This window comes from Meleagris gallopavo, chromosome 2 (genome assembly GCF_000146605.3).
Source record: "Meleagris gallopavo isolate NT-WF06-2002-E0010 breed Aviagen turkey brand Nicholas breeding stock chromosome 2, Turkey_5.1, whole genome shotgun sequence".
In the NCBI taxonomy this organism is placed as follows: Eukaryota; Metazoa; Chordata; class Aves; order Galliformes; family Phasianidae; genus Meleagris; species Meleagris gallopavo.
In genome coordinates, this window is record NC_015012.2 from 25,432,998 (window position 1) to 25,457,049 (window position 24,052).

Genomic DNA, 24,052 nt, shown 5'->3' on the forward strand with positions numbered 1-24,052 from the left:
TTTTTTTCCCCTTGGTATGTAACTTATTTATGACTGTACTACTTGGAAAATACTCATACTGATATTCAGGAAGTGTTTTCACCTTGATGGTTTTCTTACATACTTTATGCATAGGGTAAAAGCCACCTTTGCAGTAACAGTCATGAATATCAGTCTGCTGATCAGCTGGAATTTTCCATGCTCTGTCTCATTACAGTAACTAAGGGCAAGTCTTGTGAAACAGAATTGTCAGTGCTTCATTGCTATAGGCAGGGATACCTCTTTCTAGACCAGGTTGCTCAAAGCCCCATCCAGCCTGGTCTTGAATGCTTCTAGGGAGGGGAAATTCATAGCCTCGCTATGCAACTTGTTCCAGTGTCTCATCATCCTCACAGTAAAGAATTCCTTTCTGCTATCTAGTCTAAATCTACCCTCTTCCAGTTTTAATCCACATTTTTAAAAGTGGCTTTCCTCTTGTCCAGGTAGATGACGTCAGTTGGTCTTCCTTTATCTACTCATGCTGTACCTGCATTATAAAAAGCCACCAAGTTTGTCAGGCATGTCTTGCCCTTGGTGAAGCCGTGTTGATTACCAGCAATCACCTTGTCTTTATTTTCCATGTGCCTTAGTAGGGTTTTCAGGAAGAACTGCTCCATGATGTGAGACTGACTGGCCCATAGCTTCCCGGGTATTCTTTTTTTCCCTTCTTGAAAATGGGGTTATGTTTTCCCTTTTGCAATCAGTGGGAACTTCACCAGATTGCCATGACCTTTAAAATATGATGGATAGTGGGGCTTGGAAACTTTGTCTACCAGTTTCCTCAGAAGCTGTGGATGGATCTCTTTGGGTCTCATGGACTTGTGCATCTTCAGGTTCTTTAAATGGTCTCAAATCTGGTCTTCACTTACCACAAGCAGATCTTCCTTCTCCAGGTTCTTACTGTTGCTTTCTGAACCTTGAGCGGTGTGGCTAGAGCCCTTGCCAGTGAAGACTGAGGCAAAGAAGTCATTGAGCACCTCAGCTTTTTCTGTATTCCTTGGGACCAGGTCTCCAATTTCCTTCCAGAGAGGGCCCACATCTTCCCTGACCTTCATTTTATCACTGAAATAGTTTTGGTTAAGCAGGAAAAATCAGCCCAGGAATAACACTGTGCAGTTCTGAGTTCATTTCCTCTCTAGATAATATCCAGTTCAAATTTACTCACTTCACTGAACAATTTACATGATACAATGAGTATAAGGGAGTTTAAAGCTACTGGATAGACTAGGTATGACATAATTCACCAGATACTTTCCCACAATAGGGAATTGACAAGTTTAGAAGGGGCTCTATTTACAGTGCTTACAGATTTTCTTTTCACAGTGTTATGCACTATGGAACCTAAAAGGAGAACTGAAATGTGAATCTGTTTCACAAGTACTCTCTTCCTTCCTTGGTATATGGGAACTGCAGATGTAAGGACACAGTGCTGAAGCAGTTCTTTTTTGTCTCCCTGTTTTCTGATCTGTTCTCTGAAGCTTGCCCTGGCTCCAAGCCAGAACTAACCTTAAACAGAGCACAGAACTTGAATCTTAAATTATAACAGTTCAAATCAAGAGTTCTAAAGTGGCCAGGGTAGTGTGAGGAGTTGCATATCAGGTTCGTCACATACAAGTCTCACAAGCAAAAATAGGAGCTAAAAGGAGGGAATTAATTTATGTTCCTTCTTTTTTTAGTTTTTGAGACTTAGGGACACTTTAAGATATGCAAGTAAAGGAATAAAAACTTCTCGTCCTCTGCGTTCTCAACTATGTAAGGCTTGTCTCAAATTTAAAGAATACCAGAGAGATCTTTCCCTAAAATTACAATTATTTAATTTTATAAGCAAACATACTTGCCTTGATAAAATTGTAACTAACATTGCACTGTTGCATTATTTATTCATTGTATTTCCAGTGCATTCAAACTCATACACAGCCATTTATAGTATGTGTTGCTTTTGTACATGGGATTTTTGTTTGTTTTAGGTAATGTTAGCTGAACTGAAAGGAAAAGATGAAGTATATGCAGTGAAAGTCTTGAAAAAAGATGTCATACTTCAAGATGATGACGTAGACTGCACAATGACAGAAAAGAGAATTCTGGCGTTAGCACGGAAACATCCATACCTAACACAACTCTACTGCTGCTTCCAGACAAAGGTAAGCTACATGAGCCTTCTACCACTTTGTGCCCACAGTACAATATGTAATATTTCCAGAATAACAGATAGCAACGTAGAAAGTATAACCATAATGCAAAATCATTTCTGAGCAGATGCGGATATTTCAGCATTTCACTAGTGCTGCATGGGAGTATTGGCTGCTGCTAAGTGGCAAAAACATTGTTACCCTGTAAGTACCAGGAGATGGCAGTAAATGAGTTCAAATAAATAAATAAATAAATAAAACAAAAAAGACTGCTGTGGTGCCATTTTCTGGGTTTCTTGTATACGTTTATAATGCGTAGATCTATTGAATTGAGTGCAAGTGTTTTTAATATCTAGTGTTCAGAGGGAAAATTCTAAAATGATTTTGTTAGAAATAAGATTATGGCTGAATGTTTCATTCTTGTGGTTTGTAGTATAAAATCAATGTATTCTGCTTATCAAATAAGTTCCTATAATGCTAATTCTGGCCGTGTACTTGAGCAGCAAGGAGAAGGAAAGGTAGAAGGAACTGATAATGAGAGCCTTTTCCCATGGTGTTTTCTTTGCTAGTAACTTTTCTTTAAAAATTCCTTGTTTTAGCATATGTTTTGTGTTTGCTCCTTGAGATGAAGCAAATGTTTGGCTGCTGTGGCTGACTATCTAGGATCTCTGAATCCAATCAGTCTAACTGTGTGAGATCCAATTTATGTCACAGACTGTTACTGTTTATCATTGTTTTTGCCCCTTATTTCTCTCATCATTCACCTTATCTGACAGTTTTTACTTAATTGTTCAAAAAGCTTTATTGACAAAATGTACACAAGGTGCATCTGTCTTGCAAATAGAATATCAGTTGTGTACAACTGAATTTACAGAAGCATCTTTTATTTTTGAATTGTCTGATGTTTACTATTTCTAAGCATAAGGGTTTGAACTTTGCCAATCAAACTAAACATGCCATTCATTTTAGCAGGATAAGCTTTTGACTTCTAGGGAATAAATCTAGTGAATACACATATGCACACACATATATGTGTGCTTTTATATATATATATATATTTATATATAAAATTTAAATAACATACTTGAAAATCAATTTCCTTCAATTACCAGTCATCATATAGATCCAAACTACTGGGTTTATTTCCTTTCATTAAGATGTTGCATTTGAGCAGTTGAATCAATTTATTGAAAACAGATGTTTGTTAGATTAAAGGAATAATTAAATTTGCATATTAAACAAAAATAAGAGTACATAATGGTACATATTACCATATGTGTGTGCTTACGAAAATGTCTACGTATTGCCAATCATTTCTGTGCTATAGCTAAAAACGTGCATTGTACAAATGAATAACTGAAGTGCTTGTTTAAAATTATTTACAAGTTGTCAGGAACAATAAATGGAACACTGTGAAAGCCAAAGGAAAAAAAAAGTCAGTTTAGTGGAAGCAAAATTGTAGCGTGTTCAAATATTCTGATAACAAACCCAATATGACTTGAAAGTTCCAAAAATAGAGAAAAAGCATTAGTGTTTTATACGCTTTGAAGTTAACACACACACACAAAAAGAAGAAAAATAAAAAGGCCCAGGAAAGCATATACAAAGAAGATTCTTCCATGTTGTCCACATAGGGTGTTTCTTTCACTTATTGAGACTTTAATTTCATTTGAATGTATGTGTGTTCATTTAAATATTGTAAAATGTGTTCCTGTCACTGAGCATAATGGCGATTTTAGATGAAGAAAGTGATAGAAAGATTATAGTAAGGTTAAGGGATAAACTCCATGAACGGAGAGAAATCTTTAGAGCTAAAGAAAACAACACACTCTGAAACACAAATAAATGTATCACTGTTGTGTATCACGTAGCAGAACATATCAGTAAAAACCAGTTTATGTGAAGTGAGTTATGCCAGAAGTTTCTCCAGCTACTACTCTGGTTTGCTGGAGATTTTATTTCTTTTTGTTGTGTTATTTTTTCCCAATTGTTCTCACCTCTTTTATATTGTGCTTTTTGTCTTCTTCACCATTCTGTTTATCAAAGCAAGGTATTTAGAAATTCTTCTTACCATCTTCTCTCTTCCTAGGTCTCTTACTCGGAGAAACTAAGCTACTTTGTTCTTGCAGTGAAAAGATTTAACAAGATTGTAATTTGTGTTCTTTTTTCATGAACTCAGAAGAATTGATAGTTGGGTAATTTATAGAGTTACAAACCATATGCCAATGACGCTATGCAATCAAAACTGCATTGAGTGATACCCAATCAAATGCAAAGTCCATACGTGACAAATCAGTGGTTTTTAAGCCTACAAGCAATTTGCAAAGAACTCTATGAGGAAGCAAAAATGTAAAAGCTAAAATTAATTCTAATAGGAATTAATAATTAAAATATATCTATTAAAGCTATAAAATATTTATGGATGAAAAAAATAAAACAGTACTAAGTGAATGAGTCAATTAATGATTTGCTTGCATTTAGTAGAAAAACAGATAGGAAAGTTTGTTAACCATAGACCAACTATGGTCTATGGTGAAAGTAGCTTTACTGAGAGAAAGGCCATTTTACAGTAGAGTTTAAAATGTGTTGAACAGTAGTATCTAGTTACTTACATTGCAGTTGTATGCCAGACCATTGCTCCTATATTTTACAGAACTGGTTATTGAAGTGATCATGCTGTAATTAAATTCTAAGTTTCAAGTCGAGCTTATTTGTTGCATACACCCTAATTAATGGGAAGGTTGACTCAGTATTCATTGCCAAAGCTCTCAGAGGTTTATTTTATGCAATAAAATTGCTTGCTTTGTTCCTTTTCCACAAAAATTTAAATGTAAGAGTTCAGCTTTAGGTATTGCGGTGTTTTCCCTCTGTGTCTTCACATTATTACTAAAGAAAAGTTGCCTAACGTGCATCGTACAGTCAGTATGCTTCAGGTATTTTTTTTTTTCCATAAAGCAGATTTTCATTAGTATCATTTACTACATTCTGTAATTTTCATCTCAAATAAATAAAAGATCATATTTTAGAAGTATTTAATATTCAGAAATCATGCCAAATAATGGCTAATAACAACATACTGTTTTTTGTTTTCTATATTCAAACCTACCTTTTGCATTCCTATCTGCAGATGAAAATTCTGCAAGTTACAGGCATTGGGACAAAAACAGCTTATATGCATCACTAATTTAAATACAGAAATAATTCTTCTAAACTCGGGATTAGCATCGTAATCTTTTTGTGGCCTCAATTCATCAGAATATTCCTGTTTAACTATAAGTACATATTTTCACTCAGTTAATCTCAAAGCTATGTACAGGTCAAATTCCAGAGAATTAAATGTACTTTTCAGAAATTGAGCCTTCAGTTGAAAGACTAATAAAGTTCTAAAAGTTTATTTATAAAATACAAATTCTGTTTCCTATTTGCTTAGCTCCGTAAGTAACTTTGTTTGATGAAACCAACGTGCTCTAATTCCACCAAAAATAATCCAGAAAATCAGCATTCTATATTTAAATTATATGCATATAAATGTTGTACTTTAGGGAGTGCTGTGGTCCTCTACAGTGACCTGGAAGTCAAGAGAGCTGGATTCTGTTCTAGAGCTTGAGATAAAGAGGCTGATATATGATGTTTTGTTTGCAGTAGTTGAGGTATGAACTCTGTGACCCAGTCCCACACATTAGAAAGAGTGTAAAGTATACTGGCACAACCACAGCTGATGTGTGTTTTTATGTAGAAGGAGTACAGGTGTTTTAGTGAAGCATACATTCTAAAGTCATAACACATCCTATACGATTCCTTTCTGTTTTGGCCAGACTGTGGTCAAAGCAACTGTCAGCATTTTCAAGGGCTGCTTTGTAATCCTAAACTTATAAGCAAAGCATTCAGTCTGTCTAGGGGGATATAAATAAAGAATTTTGCATTCTATATATGACACTCACAGAAACTTGCACAAAGCTCAGCATACAGTGTACAGTGTTTTTGTAAGAGCTTATTGTTTCTTATCATCATCTTTGATTTATTCAGGAGCTTCATATCCTTTATTGAGAAAATGTCAGACATGGGGAAAGGGAAGGTTCAGGTCTACTTCTGTTTGCATATATTTTTATTTTTTTTTTCCCCCTACATTTTCCTCTTACCTTCTTTTTCTCTTCTATATTCTGTCTCTCTGACAACAATTCTGACATTGCCCTTTTCCCCTCTTTTATATCCACTTCAACCTTATGCTTTGCTTCAGTGATCAGCTGTGGGACAGTGTCAGCACTAGGTTTGGTTGATAATGATTCAGTCAGATGGCTGGTGAGGAAGTCTTAGGTGTAGAGCTGTGTTCTCTGAAGGCATTCTTGAATGCAATATTCTGTTTGTAGTTGGAAGTATTAGAACTCTGAATATTAAAGATTTTCCAATGGAAAGTTGAGATTCTACAAAATGTCAGTATACATATCTCCACTTTATTCCTCATCTGCCCCTTTCAACCTTCCTTATAGTATTAAAATTCTGTATTAAAATTCTCTATCATATTAGATATAGGTATATACACATGTATGTTCACACTCCATGTTTTATAATAAATTATCTTAATGCTTTAGAAAGAAAATGTGTTTTTTTTTAAATATTTAAGATGGGAAGATTATTATAATCATAATAAATTTGAAACACTAGAGAGCTACTGCTTCTAACATCTACCATTTGTTTTTTTATCCAACTTCATGAAATTAGTTAAATTTGAGACTTGAGCCCTCCTGTTTTATTTTGATTACTATCTTCAACAAAATTGCTTTCTGGACAGCCATAGTACGGAGTATAGGGCAATTTTTATAATGAATTATAAAGAATTAATTGAATTAATAAGGACCTTAATTAGCATTACAGTTATTTTTCTTAGAGAAAACAATTGAACTAAGGTTACAGTGAGTCAGAAATGTTACTACAGTTAAAATGTTAGACTTAACCAACCCTAAAAACAATTTTTATTTCCATGCAATTGGCTTCATGTTCACTGCAGCCTGTCTATTCATTGTGCATAGTTGAACAGACCTGCAATGCAATTTGATTTTCCTCTATATTCGGATACTACAAGGTAGCCACATAATGGTTAAAGACCTCAGAGACATTTATGAATATGTAGTAATGAGCCTATTTCCACTATGCCTATCTGTTAACTATTATGTTCTACCTGAACTGTGGTTCAGGTACCACTCATCTCAGTGCATTTGCACAATATCTAAAGTGCTTTAGGTAAGGCTGATGTGTTTTAAAGCTAAGAATTAGGAGATTTTGTTTCAGTTTCAGCAGTCACGCTGTTACTTTCTAATTTTTGCCATATCTCTGAGCTTCTTTCTGCATCAGAACCCTCTTTGTCAAAAACAAAAGTCTTCTTTCAGTCTTTCTTCTACTCATGGTCTGAATGAGGGCTGCTCTGAAAGCAAGGCTTGCTATTTTATTATGTTGGCCCATAACATTAGAGGTAGATGGTGGCAGTAAAGCAGTAGGAACTGAACCATTCCGTCAGTATTCAGTTACATTTTGTTGTGCAACAGTTGGCAGCAGAGGCACAGTCTGACAAAATTGTATTTGACATTGATGTTCATATGAAGGAAAGGTATGGAACCGAAATCCTCCATGTGGAAATAAATGGCACCCACTGACATTCATATTGACGCTTGCTGAATGTTTATAGAGACCAAACAGTGGATGTGAGAACAGTGAGGCAGTGGGTGGTGCATTTCTGTGGTGGTGACAGCAACAATGGGTCACCTCTGCAGTTGCAGATTGTTATGAGCACAGCATGCAAGCTTTTGTTCATTGCTCATGAAAATGCATAGCTGGTGGTGGTGGTGACTGCGTTGAAAAATTGTATTTTGTAGCTGAGAATTTGCTCTATCAAATAGTGTTCTTGTCCTCCTTGTGTGTGTTGTATTTTCCATGGAGATGAATAGGAGACCTTGCTTCCAGGGAGGATTTGGAAGTCCAGTAGTACAATATTATAGTAGTGTTTTGCTGTAGAATCAGTATCAAAAGGTGGAATGTTTCAAAAGATATAAAATAAAGTTACATTTTTAAAGTTACTTACTTTTGTCAGGAAATGTGGAAGTGTAAAGGAAGAGATTCGTATATTTATGATGTCCTTAAGCCTTGCTTTCTAAATTAATTCAAGAAGCAGCACTGTAACATTTAACCATAACTGTCTTGGCTAATGTAAAAGCTAGTCTTATTTTTCTTACATATATTTGTACAAAAAAAAAAAAAAGTCTTCTGTGCCATTTATTATATACAGTGCAAATTGACCTAACTGACTGGCCACTGTAATATTCATCTGGGAATAATCAGAGTTTATAATCTGTTTTATCTGGTATTCTTGTATTTTTGTTGCTAAGCAGCTAAATCCATTATGTAGATATTGCTATATGGGTGTAATCAGATTAGCACAAGTTTGCGTTGCCTTTTATTACTGATTAGTGTCAAATTAGAACTTTTTAGGTCCCAATTCTGTTTCTTATTATCCCTGCTTCACTAGATTTGTACATGTGTGTAACAAAAGACTAAAGTAGCCCCTATATTTTTAGCTATTTTGGTGCTAAAATATTTTAATGCAATCTAAATAGAAATTTTTCTTATAATTATTTCTTAATGGAAAGTGCTAACTACAATAAAAAGGTAGAATAAAATGGTAGGTGTTTTATATCCATCTGTATTTATTTATATTCAAAATTCTTTTGAATATTTTAACTGTATTATTAAAGATGCATATTCACAAAATGTGTACAAGAATAGCTATCTTTTTATTCCAAACTGTTTTCCATAGTCATTCTAAATCACAAATATTGCAGTGAACTCATTCTTCAGAACACGTCATGAAGCACTCGAAGTTGGAGTAATATCTCTTAATATCTCTTATATCATACCATCAAAGTCCTGTATATTTAAGAAATTTTGGCAGAAAAAGGTTTTTCAAACCTTTGAGAAATGTGTATGTTAAATTTAGATTTCTTATTGACTGCTGCAGAGCATGAATTCATTGACTGTAATCAGTTTATTGTCTAAAAGTAGACACTGTGGTCAAAAATAGTTGGAACGGTGAAGCTGCTGATTAAATACTGTAATCATTGTCTCTCTCACACACACAAGCCTCTGTTTCCAGCATGATGACCCGGTTTTGGAAACTTGCTATTATGCTGCTCAGTTATTGCTAGCTGTTCTTGAAGATTATTAAAGCCTGGTTAGGTCACTAAAGACTCATTGTTCACATTGGTCCTTTTAGTGTTACACTTCAAGTCAGGCTATCAGTGCAGCTAGACTCATCAAGGGCCTGTAGGAGAAACTGCTCCTCCAGCATAGAGAAGGCATCAATCAGGAAAGCCTAAATGCTTCTCTTTCAGACCGGAAAGACTTTTATTTTGTGATGCAGCACCCAAACTGAACGGGACTCTTTCACACCCTCTCAAAGCTAGGGCTTGTTCCTACTTTGCATGTACAAAAGTGAGAGCTGCAGCTGCAGCTCCATGTTTTTTGCTGTGCTGTAACCTTTTGAGGCCTCGACAAACCCTGGGAATAGCCCTGACTCAGCATCTGCAGCCAGAATTCAGTGTAACTACTGTCATGAAATAGTTGAGGGTGAGTTATAATTTGCACTGATTTTATTTACCTAATGCGAGTACATTAGGATTTTAGAGTTAATGCTGCCAGTGTTGTTGCATGTATCTTAGTGTAGCCAAGTGTAAAATTCAGCTTCGTAATTTTAGTTCTGCTGTGATCATGTGCAGACAGGAGGGTTTAAGGATAACAGGTGGAGGTGAAGACCTTTTTCAGTTTCACAGTTTGCATATCTCTTGAACAGATTATCTGGAACTACACACTGCACACTTTTCCCCTTGAGAAAAATTTCTTGCTCCAGTTGAGGCATGTTTGAGGGAAGAGTTTTCAGAATATATCATATCCTTTGCCAGTAACTTTCCTGGCGAGTCTGTCTGTCTTGTACACCATGCTTTAAACAGAGATCAGAGGAACTGGGAATGTTGTCGTCCAAACAGGGCAAAGGGGGTAGCCAATTTTGAATAGAACTGGAGGATATCCATCGCTTACTGGGTTATAAAATCACTATAGAAGCTTTGTCTTACTGCTATCTTAACATCATGCTAGTTGGCTCTGATATACCTAATTTAGTAAATTTTGGGGGAATGGAGTAACCAGTGGAGTACCCATCATTCAACAGGATAATTGGACAAAGATGCTTAAAAAAAAATCCTGCAATTGTGGCTTTTAGTTTAGTTTCATCTAGGGAGAGAGGAGTAGGAAAAATAGAAGTAATCAGTGTTATGACAGTATCCCTTGAAAGAAATATGCCTGATGAGTTTGTATCAGGGTATATCACTCTGCAGTCATGTGCTATGACCTCTTTCCTATTCTTCCTCTTCACATCCTGAGATCATCCTCAGGCCTGGTGCAGAACTCCTTTCCCCCAACCATTTAGTCAGTAGATACTTGAGTTCATGACTCTTTCTGCTCTACTAATACACTTTGTGCTCTTCCTTGTATTTTACAGCATAAAGCGCTATTCACAATTTACCTCTAATGGGTTCCATACAACAATGAATTTATAATGATAAAACCTATCTTTAAAATAAGTGGAAACATAATGTTTACATTACATATGTAAACAGAGGTTGTCAGGATGCCCTGTTTATGCTGATTAACTGTTTAAGAAACTATTTAAAGAAAGTCCATTTTACATAAGTGATAATGGGACAACATTTTACAGTGTGTTTTTTAGGTGTTGCTCATACAAGTAAGCAACTAACTCATCCCACAGGAAGAGAAAAAGGAAATTGTATATCAAATTTGATTCTTCTTCAGCTTCTTTCCTAAATGCAGGAAATTATTCTCATTAGAATTCATGGATTAATTTGGGCATTTTAAAACTTTTTTTTATTTTCTTTTGCAATAGCAGTAAGCTTAGTAGTTGATAATTGTACACAAGAGAATTTTGCCATGGGAAAGAAGTGAAATTTACAAAATAATTGTTTGCATCTCTATTAAAATGTTCATTGCTTTTTTGAAATGTGCACAGTAATAATTTTAAATTCAGTCTTATCTCGCATTTTAATATATTGTGGGACTGAATAGTTTTAATGTTGGCATAGAATGTCATCTACACATACACCATGTGTGAGGCAGACCAAACTCAAGCAGGGTGTAACTTAGAATAGATTTCTTCTAATCTCTGTTTCTCAAAACCACACCATAATCAGATTATTTTTACAATGTTAATAGGTGCATTAGAAGAGTTAAAAGCCTCGAGTTAATGCCATTTTATGTCAGTTTCAGTCCTGAGTAATTTTAGCAGCAACACACACACACAAGCACTTTCTTTATTGCAGAATGGTTTGCTTCTGCCTATTACAGTAGTGTTTAGCCTCATGCTTATGTGTGGGGAAATGAGTAAAGGGCTTCTTTGTTTTCCCATGTTGGGTGGGTCCAAGACCATTCTTTAAGCTCGGAAGTATTCAGTGCATTGTTTATCTCCTTAAAAAGATGACAAGGAAGCTGATCCATAACACAAACCTAGCATTTAAGAGTAGATGAAGTGATGTGTCACTTGCATGCCTGTGTTTCCACAGTATCTCTGAACTAGAAAGAAATTAGGTATTGGGGTATATACAACTTCCACTGGTAGTTAGAAACAGTAAATGTAAATCTGTAAGACACATACAGTTGAGTTGTACTGGGAAAAAACTTTGCCCTTTAGAGTACATGTGCCTTGCCAGCTGCACAAGAAAGGAAGTTTTACTGTTAGATACTTTCAGTTCAGCAGATAAAAGGATGAAGGGGATCCATTTTATAAACTTCTGTAAATATATTTTTTGTAAAAATCTTCGTGTAATCAGCCATGATAAGTAATTTTAAATGCTTCAGTTGTGATGTTTCTTCAAAAATCTATGGCACTTACTTCCTGTTTTAAAAACCAATGCTAAAACAATCACACACAATTCTACTCCTTCAAACTGCATCCAGAACTGTAGAAAAAAACCTATGTCTTAGAGATAAGAGCCTGTCTTCTCTTCTGCACTGCTTTACTTCAGATGGTGGCTGAAATCGTTACATTTTGGGGCAGTATTTGCTGTTGTCTGATTAATTCATACTTGTGAATTGCCAGGGTTTTCAGCTGCGTGAAGCATATGCTTTGCTAAAAATTAATCATGTTCTGAAAACAGGAAAATATGGAACAGAAAGTAGATCCAGTTAATGCTTTCAAAGGTCACTGTTGCATTTATAGAATTACAGAAATCCAGACAGTGTAGAGAGGTGTACAAATAATGACTTTCAATAGGTATTGGAAAAGCCTGGCTCAGGTAACTTAAGTTTGTCATTTGGAACAAAAAAAAAAAAACACTGTGTGGTGCTTACATAAATCAATAAATAACCATGAAGTGCTTCATTTTCAGGAAGGATTATGAAAATGCATTGAACACAGAATTGTTGTATGTCAACTAAGAATTCTGCATGTATTTATCAGTTTTCATTATTCTATGTGCTCATAATTTGTCTCTTTAAATGTGATTTTTTTTTTTAACCTTTTATGACATTTCTTTCATACTCTTTTGGAAAGCTATTATGCAGAGAGCCACATAGAAGGTAATATAAGGATTTGATCTCATGAAATACTGAATAAGACATAAAAAGAGACAAAAATTTGTTCAACCCAGTATCCTGTCTCTAATGATACCAAAGATGATGTGCAGGAAGAATGTAGGCAGAGGATAAAGCATATTATGCCATTTTTCAAGATACTCTTCCAGTATCAGGAGAAGTGCAACTTTGATATTTCATGAGCCAAAGATGGTCAAGGAGGTGACATCTTTGCACATAATAAAGCTTGTGACAAGTGTTTAGAGTGAAAAACTATGCAGAAAACTGGAAAACTATATAGAAATATAAATGATGTAGAGCATAGTTCTCTTTTTAGTGGGAATGTCCTCTTAAATAACGCATCTGCCAATAGACAATCCAATAGTGCAGCATTTATGCAATTTCTTTATAACAGTATACCTGAAAGTACTGTCTATGCCATTAAAATTCTCCAAACTGCATTATTTTTCCATAGTGTTTTACAACAGTGAATTACTGTACCTGACTACCTTATTAGCAATTAAATATGCTGCAGTTTCTAAGATAGAGGAAACAAGCATTTCCATCAGATGGATTGATGTGCTTTCTGTAATGAATACAAAAAATATTGCATAGTATAGTACAGGTAAATAATACATAATAAATCTGATAGAACAGCACTGAGAGTTAAGGTGGTAAAGGAAGATGTATTACATTATCTTGAGTTTTCCCATCATAGAATCACGGAATCACAGAATTGTAGGGGTTGGAAGGGACCTCTAGAGATCATCGAGACCAACTCCCCTGCCAAAGCAGGTTCCCTACACCAGGTCGCACAGGTAGGCGTCCAGGCGAGACTTGAATATCTCCAGAGAAGGAGACTCCACAACCTCCCTGGGCAGCCTGTTCCAGTGCTCCGTCACCCTCACCGTGAAGAAGTTCTTACGCACATTCGTGCGAAACTTCCTATGCTGCAGCTTATGACCCTTTCCCCTCGTCCTGTCTCCACGTACCACTGAAAAGAGACTGGCCTCACCACTCTGCTCTCCCATCAGTAGAATAGGCAACAAATCACAGCTGGCAATGTCATGCCAGAGCCAAAAGGGCATCGTGCATAATGCAGTAGACTTCAGACTTCATTAAAAAGCATGCCAAACAGTGGTGCCATTCTCTTTCAGATATTCATTTTGCAGTGTTCTTTTCTTGAGTTTCTGAGATATAAATGAATTAAAAGTATTTTTAAATTTATTTCAGTGACTATTTAACACTTCTCTCTGAGCATTGCTTAGCAAAAGTATAGACATCTCTTCCATAAGTAATAGTAGCTATGTTGGATACATTGATGAGTAGAGCCCATGCATCCATTTGTGGATCCATACAATAGGAAACGTGTTCTAAAAGAGCTTTTACTTAGCTTGTTTCAACATCCAAGAATTCTCATTTGTATTTTTAGATAATTTTAGAGTGAAAGGGAAACAAGTTTTAGTAAAAGGACCTTTCTTCAGGGAGTTAAAATTCATTATTCCAGATGATATATTTAATTCCTGGTTCTTTTTAATTGTATTCAGGTATGAGAAACTTGGTGATCGTATTGCTGAGTTATCATTCAGATTGACTGATGCCACAAGTTCACTTTCTTGATTATATATATAAACATCCTTTCCATGCATACAGTACTCAAGAACAAGTTTTTTAACGGCAACTGCTGTACTCAGCAGCGTAGGAGAGAAAGCCTGCAGAGCTTTTCTGGCATAACAAGAAACAGGAAGATCCTATCTAGTGAGATTTTGGGATCAAAAATGACAGAATTTTAGATAGGAATCTGAATTTAGAGTGGCTTAAACTCACACAACCTCTGAACTTTTGGGAATTTGCCATGAACCTGTGGGAAAAGTTAAGAAAGAATTGTTGCTGGGTGATGTGCCTGAGGAGATTAACTGGTTTCCACAGTATAGTTCAATGTTGTATTATTATATAAAACATTTGGTGTGATTCAAATATCCCTTAGGCTAATATGTAATCTCAGCCACAGGTGTAACCCAATATCTAAGTATTGTTTCACTTTGCTTTTTAACTGGATTTAGACTGATGACTTGGGTTTAAGAAGCCACAGGCAGCTCCCTTTAACCTAAAATATCACCTTTTTCAGAATTTGGTATACAATCCAGCTTCATTAAAATTTGTTAACCATTATCTGATTACATGGTTAAGATCATTCTGCAAATAGCATTGACAGAAATGAAGTTTATTTACTGGCCTTGTCCCAGAGCAAAATAATGTTTTATCCATTAGCAGTATGCTGTTGTTTACATTCCTTGAGGAAATGTGGAAGCTACTGCTTGAAGAGGCTAAAGGACATATGAGTTTATGGATTCTTCTTGAAAATATTTTGGAAGTAAACGCTAAATTACATTATTAAACTTATTTTCCAGATTGCAGACAGAACATTGTGTCTTGACAAACTGTGTCATATTTGAATAATTAAATCTAAACTATGAAAAAAGTTCCCAGACCTTATCCTTATGATGCAGTGAAGAATTATATTTTTTTTATCCTGCCCACAAGTTTTTCTTGCAAGTTAATGTCTTGTCAAATTACTGAGGGCCTCACAAAGATATACTGACTACAATTAAATTTACTTGAGGATTTGAGTAACATGATTAAAAATTTTAAAATGTTGTAATCTGAAAATAAAAAATCTCACTTTTTTCCCCTCTATGTATGTATATCTGTTAATTTAAAAGAGGGAAGTTTGTGATCATTATTTAAAACTCACTTATGACTTATGTAAATTGTCCCATAGAAACCTTTGGTTATAAACTTCAAAGGAGTTTCATGAAACCTCAAGATGAATGTACAGGAAAATTTCAAAAAGATCTTCTCTCTCCTCTGGAAGTGAAGACATGGGAAATTGTGTCAGTTCAGCTGACATGTGCTTTGAAATGCTAGGTTAGTATGAGTACAAAGTACCAAAGGGGAAGTTTCAGATCACTGCTAGTATATTTACTGAATCACAAAAGGCGAAGCTCATGCAAATTGTTACCACTGCTCTTTTGTTCCTAACTCCAGAGAACATATTTTAAAGATTAATGTACTTTTTCTTAGAATGAAAAATTGCACAAGACCAAGGTTATGGCATGTTGTATTCATTGGATGCATTTTAGTCCAGGAATAGTTCTGGAAATGCAGTGTGTAACCACTGGGACTACGTAAGCTACAAGTCCAGCATTTTGTAATCTTACAGAGCTAGAAATATGTCCCATTGAGCATGTTCATTTTTTCAGTAATACATGAGATTTTTTTAGTTCTTAATAGCTAACAAACTGATTGCATCATTCTACTTTAACAGCTTGTCATGTTTGTCTGTCATTTCTTGTGTCCTGATCTTAGTTTTTGATCTTTCATGAAGAAAGATATAAACTTTGCTTTCTCTTTGCCTTGATTTATGTAATACCACAGCTGCTATAGAGTAAAAGTAAATATTTTGTTAGGACTTTCAGTATATATTATTTTTGTGTTTATTGTCAAATGATTTATGTGAAGCTTTGACATTAGTTTTAGTGTGCATTAGTAGAAATGCACAACTCACCAATTGTTGATTCCAAGGCATCAAAAACTGTGAACAAAAAAACTGTTCATATATTATGTTCTTTGATATGCTGAAAACCTTTGCTAGTTCAGGGACAGAACATTCCACAGCCTGAAATTTAAAATGTAAAATAAGTAAGATTCAAAAAACACATATGTGCATACCTTACTGACATACACAGAATAAAATAAAATAATCTATGATTAAAAATAAGATAGCTTTTTTGTGTGTGTGTGCTCAAACTTAAGTGTATCTATCTACATGAAAGTAAAGGTAGATTTAGTCATAGATATAACTGTTCATTTATATGTAAGTGGTGGTCTTTTAAAAATTTTAGTTGCAATCCTGTTTGTGTTACCCAAAGAGAATGCATTACCCATGCATCATTCAAAGAAAGGCAGTTTGTCTTAACTTTGCATTTGCAATAAAATAAAATTTCTGACAGGAATTTTCTTGAACAATTATGACATTTCCAGCAATCCACTATTCATAAATACTATTGAGATTTTCATAGCTCAACAAACTAATAGCTTGTTTTCATAATATAAAAAATTGGTGGACCTATTTTAAAATTTATCAGTGTTGCACACAGGGCATGAGTTTTTTACCTATAAGCCATATAACTAAGCGTATAAAAATTCTTCACTTTTTCTAACTGCTTATCAAAACCTACACTTATTTTTACATGTTTTAAACCTTTATATATTCTTTGTAGTCAACCTTGATGCTGAAAATTGGTACTGAAAACTCTATCTTAAAGCCATGTCTTAAAAAATGAAGTTCACGTTCTCATCACTGTTTGTGTGCAACAATTAAGTGAAGCTATGTAAGTTATTGCTACAATTGTGATTTGATCCAGAACTCATAAAAGTTGCTTAGCTTTTAATCAGGCTCATAATGATGGAAGAAGATACCATGTGATGTCACCATACATTTTTTCACAATGTTGTACAACATCTTACTGTCACAGGATGTCACCTAATAAGAATGTTTATGGAAAGAATACAGAAAGTCTTCTGAGTCTATATCTGACAGTCAGGCATAAGTCATTGAAAACTTTTTTCAGGATGTTGCCCAATTTGTGTGAGGTAGGGTTGTCGGGGGGGGCGGGGTTTGTTTGTTTTCATAATGACTACATTTAATTCAGTGATGCTGAAAAAGTGCAATTAACTATTGGAGGAAAAAAATTGAAAATAAGCATTGTTTGAATCTGTGCAAAAACAAAACACCTGTATTTTTTTTCCATGCCACATGAACAGTGAACAATTAATAATATGACTAGTAGGTGTGGGCATTGATCTAAGACCATAAGCTGCTGCTGAAAGAAGAAATCTCTTGCTCTATACCCTCTTCCTGGAGTACCCAAAATTTCATTTCATCCATTTCAGCAAGCCCTGTCATGGATGAATCAGATCCATTTGCTGATAGAGGCGAAAACTAAAGTTACAAAAAATTAAAAATGAAAAAGAACAATCTATGTATCAGTGAGCTTAACCTGTCTGACACTGTTGGGTGCCTGAGATGCAACAAGAGGGGAAGAGACTTGCTCTGCTCCGTAGCAGTTCACTGTTCGGACAGCAAGCCAGCTGTGAAATTGCAGATAATCTGCCTTCTCTAGACAGCAATGAATTTTTATCTCAAAAGAATGATAAGAAAGCATGATCTGCAGTTTATTTATGTTTATATTTTGTGGCTGTCATCACCTTAGATGTGATCCTAAATTATTTATTGTCATGATTACTATTAAGTTGCTCAGGAAAATGCAAAACAAGATTTGTGGGTCAATTTTGATTCTTTTGAAAATAATGGTTAAATGCTCAGTGACTCCAGAAGGGTCAGAAACACCAGCCTGGAGGTCTTCTGCCATTACAAGAAATATGCATCGCAGATGAGATGTCATTTTCTCATCTGTTAGAAATTGAGCTTTTGGCACTGTAGGTATGTGAGCAGCATATGCAATTGCTGTTTTCATTTTGGTTTTTGTTTTGTTTGTTTTTAATTCCAATATTTGTAGCCAGTGAAACCACAGTAGTAATTGATACACATAAAGCAATTATACTCTCAAGTTGTTATGCTATCATCTCCCCTGTCCATCTTGGGAAATAATTATTTCTGTATAGTATTAGGTTTGGATTAGGCAGTATGTTACCGATGCAGGAGAGCATTTATTACTCTTGATCCCAAGTGGAATGTAAAAGATCTGAATGTTGATTTCTAAAAAGGACAGAAAAAAAGATGGGACTGTAAGTTTCTGTCTACAAATGCAGCAGTGAATTTGGAAAAGAGTAGTTGTATCCTAGTGTACACTGGTGTTGGCACTTTTAAGACACGTTGATCTTTTGGGAACTTGTATGTCTTTGCATGTTTTTCTTTCTTCAGGCAATTCTGTCCGAATTGTCTCAGATATCCACTGTGACTGCCTGTCATTATCATCTTGCAGAGCTGTGAGCTTTCCAGGCAGGACCAGCTCTGCTCCCAGCCGGCTGCTCTGCTTAGCATCACTACCAAGCACATGGCTGCTGGTTTGAAGTCTGCAGTCTTGACATTCTGTGTTTGAACAAGGCCTGACTCAGACAGATAGATACAAGTCTTAACCTGTTGGCTGCACTCACTTTGTGTCTTATCCACTGTTATGTGAGTCTGAGGGATGAAACGGATAAAATAGGAAAGCCAGATAGACAAAGCGATATGAAAGGTATGCACAAGTGAGTTTTCCACTGCTATTTTGATTATTGTGAAGTGTCTTCATGTAAATCTTGAAACCCAACTGACTTTAGTTTGCACTTAGTTCTGTCTGTAATTTTAACACAGTTTCTGCTTCCTATTCTAAACCATAAAAGAGGCTGAAGGGTGGGATATTTCAAGAGAATGAAAGAGGTGTGACTGACATTTTTTTTATAACAAAACCATGTGTAGAAAACATTTGCAGTAATGTGTTTATATATTCATGTACTCAAAGCACCTATATTTCTGTTAAAATATACTTCTATCCTGGTAGTTCAGTGTTCAGCAGCCTCTACTGTGCGCAGGTTAGTTATTTTCATAACCTTTCCCTTAATATGTCTGTTACAATTTTATATATTTTGGACATCTTTAAAAAAATTTCTTTTTTTGATTTTGTCATCAATCTCCAAAAAAATTTTGGCTTCCTTCTTGAGCTGATTTGAATTTTCATATGTATCTCCATGATTAAAAACCCTACTACAGATCAAAGCTAGATCTACTGAAGTGATTTTAAACATGGGTTCTACTTAAATTCAATAATTGAACTAATGGAAGATTTTATTATGCGTTTCTGTATGACTCAGCACTGAGAAACAATTCAAACTCCTCATTAAATGCTTTGTACTTGGAAAAACACACTGAAACTCATTGGCATTTAGAAAAAGAAAGCTCAATGTTAAAGGCTTCTGATGGTGATACTGGAAAATGTTAACAGCCAGTCATCTTTCAGTAATGGAAGGGTCGCAACAGACATCTGTGTGGATAGTTTTCTCTGTTACAGTGTACAGTCACATTTCTATTGCAGAGAAAACTGTCAGTAAAAAGACAAACACTGAGCAGTATATTACTCCACTAAGCTGCTCATATATATTTTTCTGTGGAAAGAATCTTCACTGAAAAACAACATCATACCTGGTGGAGGCTAAGGGACTTCATTTTTCTACCAGTTTCAATCCACAAAAATTTTTCCAGAATTTTTCCAAAATTTTTCATCTTTCTATTTCTAGCACTTCCAATATGCTAAACTAAATATTAAGCATTGTTTTCAGACAACTTTATAGATCTATTAAACTGTTGATTTACCAAGATTCAGAGACCGTGCTGTGTACATCCAAATTATCTGTCAGGTGTTGTTTAGGAGATTTTTTTCCCCAAGAATTAGTGCAATCTTTTCTTACAGCTATATACTTAATTACTTTCCGTCTTGATAGAAGTTTTGGATCAGACTTGCTAGTAATAATTTTTTGGTTGTTTTCTCTTCCTTTTGACTTATGCACTAGTACTCTTGCTGACCTCCAATAAGGGTGTTTGTTAAGTGCAAGGTTTTATGTCCTGGATGTTGAACTGTGTGTGGTTTAACAACAGCAACAAAAAAATATCTAGGTCTGCACTTTTAATGACCCAAACTTTCATTCATCATAGAATTCTGCACTTAATCTGTTCTAGGATCTATGCCATAATCTTATCGCTTTCATTATAGTCCCCAAAAATGCAAAAAATGTTATATAACTCTTTCTGAACTTGTTTGGGCTTCTTATAGACATGCTTATGTAGAAGGAAAAACATCATACACTCCAACATTGACATAGGGGAAAAATCATGCATGCAACAAGTTATGATCTAATTTTCTAAAAAGAAACTTAAGAGATCGAGTTAACAAGATACATATTTTTTTAAAACATTGAGCTTTAAGTCTCAAAAATAGTTCTATGTACAGCTCTGAAAAATGTTGACTTTGTAATCCAAGGACTGGCACTCTGTAAATTTGAGTTTGTGAAATCAAAGCTATCACAAGCTTTATCGATTTATGAAATCAGATTCTAACAGATTGAAACTTAGTGTACCTCAAAATTACTTGCACCATTTTATATTGGTAATTTAGAAAACTATCATGTTATTTTCTTATAGAAATGAAAACCATTTGGCATATACATGTCATAAAAATCAATGCCTGTAGAGGTTATTTAGAATCGTTTGCTTGCATCAGAAACAGTGTTGTCAGCCGGAACAGGGAAGTGATTGTCCCCCTGTACTCAGCTCTGGTGAGGCTGCACCTCGAGTACTGTGTCCAGTTTTGGGCTCCTCACTGCCAGAAAGACATTGAGGCCCTGGAGTGGGTTCAAAAAAGGGCAACAAAGCTGGTAGGGGTCTGTTGCACAGGCCTTATGAGGAGCAGCTGAAGGAGCTGGGATTGTTCAGTCTGGAGAAGAGGAGGGCTCAGGGGAGACCTTATTGCTCTCTATAACTACCTGAAGGGAGGTTGTAGTGAGCTGGGGGTCGGCCTCTTCTCTCGTGTAACTGGTGATAGAACTAGAGGGAATGGCTTCAAGCTGCGCCAGGGGAGATTTAGGCTGGATGTTAAGAAATACTACTTTTCTGAAAGAGTGGTCAGGCAGTGGAATGAGCTGCCCAGGGAGGTGGTGGAGTCACGAATCCTGGAGGTGTTCAAGGAACGTTTGGATTTTGTGTTAAGGGATATGGTTTAGTGAGAACTGCTGATGATAGGTGGATGGTTGAACTGGATGATCCTGTAGGTCTTTTCCAACCTTGGTGTTTCTGTAATTTCTGTGATTTCTGTATTGACTTTTCACACTGTGTGTCTGCATTTCTTTAGTGGAGTCCATAAAAGGAAAATAATTTACAATAATGGAAAAATTAAACCATCCCAACGCATTCTTGCCTGGGCACTGGAATGTAGTTATAAGTTTTTCAATAACGTGATCATTATTATAATACAAGTGGTAAGAAGAATAAAAAGGAGAAACTGGTTTTTATTTTCATTTAACAAATCTATTTCTTTGTGTGTAATATTTAGGCTTAGAAGGGACCACAGAAAGATGAATACGTGCACTGAGTGCTGGGCTAAGTTGATCAATCTTCCCAGAGCCACAAGTTTTCTCACCTTGATTTTGCAAGCAAATGTTAATGTTGACAGTAGTTCTGCCTATTAGAAAAGAAACCTGGAACATATTTAGTGGGAGCAAAATGAATGATATGAAGCTGAGAGGAGAGGCTAACACACCAGAAGGTTGTGCTGTCATTCTACAAGGACACACTGGAGAGTTGTGTAGAAAAAAACCTTGTGAGGTTCAACAAGGGGCAAGTGCAGAATCCTACAATTGGGCAGGAATAGCCATGTGCATCAGTACAGGTTAGGGGTTGACATGCTGGAAAGAGCTCTGCAGAGAAGGACCTAGGAATTCTGGTGAACAACAGATTGGCCATGAGCGAGTAAGGTGCCTTGTGGCCAAGAAGGCTGATGGTATTTTGGGTGCATTAAACAGAGCGTGGCCAGCAGGTTGAGGGAGGTGATCCTTTCCCTCTGCTCTGCCTGGATGAGGCCACATCTGCAGTACTGTGTCCAGTCCTGGCCTCTCCATTCAGGAAAGACAGGGTCCTTCTAGAGAGTCCAGTGGAGAGTCACAGTGATGTTGAGGGACTTGATGCATCTCCCTTATGAGCAAAAGCTGAGAGACCTGAGGCTGTTCAGCCTGAAGAAGACAAAGAGGGAATCTTGTCCGCACTTATAAATATCTAAAGGGTGGGAGTCAAGTGGAGGAAGCCAGCCTCTTGTTAGTGATGCCCAGCCATAGGACAAGGGGCAAACTGGAACATACAACCATGTGGAAAAATATCTTTACTTTGAGTGCAGTGGAAAGGAACAGGCTGCGCAGAGAGGTTGTGGTGTCTCCTTCTCTGGAGATATTCAAAACCTATCTGGATACTTTCCTGTGCAACTTACTGGAGGGAGTTAACAGTGTCCAACCCCTGTGATTCTGTGACAATAAATAAAGTTTCTGCAGGATTAGTCTCATGATCAGTTTACTCTGTGTTAAGATTTTATAAGAAAATCCATGTGTCAGGAATGCATTAGCTGTGTAATATTTTCATGAATATGTAGTTGTACATATTTGTGGATAAGGATGAAAGAGTGCAAAATGGAAGTACTGCTTAAACACTTTCACTTGTATTCGGGCTATTAGAACCTCTGGAAAATCTGGCATATATGTTGGACTAGAATGATCATTCCTGGTGAACATCACATGTATTTTATAACCTCACAGATTTTCCAAACTCAAAGAATCTAAAAGCCAAAGCTGTCATTAAGCCGCCACTGTTATCTGACTGTGTCATGTTAGTTCATAACTCTTGTAAAATCTGTTATATGAACTCCACAGCTGTAACTTACAGGACACAGAAGTTGTTGATGTTTAGGATCAGCCTGATAGAATGGGTATATTGTTTTTCTTAGTAGATATCCAGACTTCCACTTCTTGTGTGTGTTTTGTCTTTGAAGTTTCTGGATTAGAGTCAAGAACAATCTGGGCATTTTGAGAGGTATGTCACATCTTCATTTTGATACAAGGGGAATTGCTTGTGTAACTTTTTGCTTGCTTGCAACTTCTTGGCTTTGGTGTTGTGACTCGGGAGTTTTTACTTGAAGATTACAATAGCACAGAAAAGTCATTGCTTTATTTCTTCTTTGTCAGAGCTTTAAAAGTCACCTATGTGTAATTGGTGATAGTAGTTTTAACTGCTATCTGTGGTTCTTGTTATGTTGGGTTTTTTTTCTCCATCCTAGAAAAAAGATCCATTCAAAGAGTAAAACTCCATGTGTATAGGTGGCAGTGTCCTCTAAAATGTGTGTTCAAGGATTCTGAACAATATTTGGACAAGGACTGTCAGGAGGTTGGCTACTACTTTCAGTTTAAAGATTATTTTCATTTATATTTAGAATGTATATACATTTTACATTCTCATATTGGGACTTTTTCTTACTGAACTATCTCTAACTTAATGCTATTAATTTGGTTTTGCTTGAAATGTGCCAGAATAACATGTAGCAGCAGTATTTGGGAAGACTGTTTCAGAGAGTTAATTTCTGGCTGACACCCTCATCTGAATTACTGCCTCTGGTCTGGGAGGGTGAGTTCTGAAGTTCTGAGCTCTTCAAAGCTGCTGAGCATTTGGATTTTTTTTTGGTTGG

At 35.8% G+C, this 24,052-nt stretch overlaps 1 protein-coding gene across 1 annotated transcript in view; it reads left to right on the forward strand.

Moving 5' to 3' along the window:
* PRKCE (protein kinase C epsilon) overlaps positions 1-24,052 on the forward strand; it is a 278,127-nt gene that overhangs the window by 184,054 nt on the left and 70,021 nt on the right. Inside the window, exon 10 of the mRNA XM_003203888.4 lies at positions 1,986-2,159. Coding sequence (XP_003203936.2) covers positions 1,986-2,159 — 174 coding nt within the window. The remainder of the gene's footprint in view (positions 1-1,985; positions 2,160-24,052) is intronic.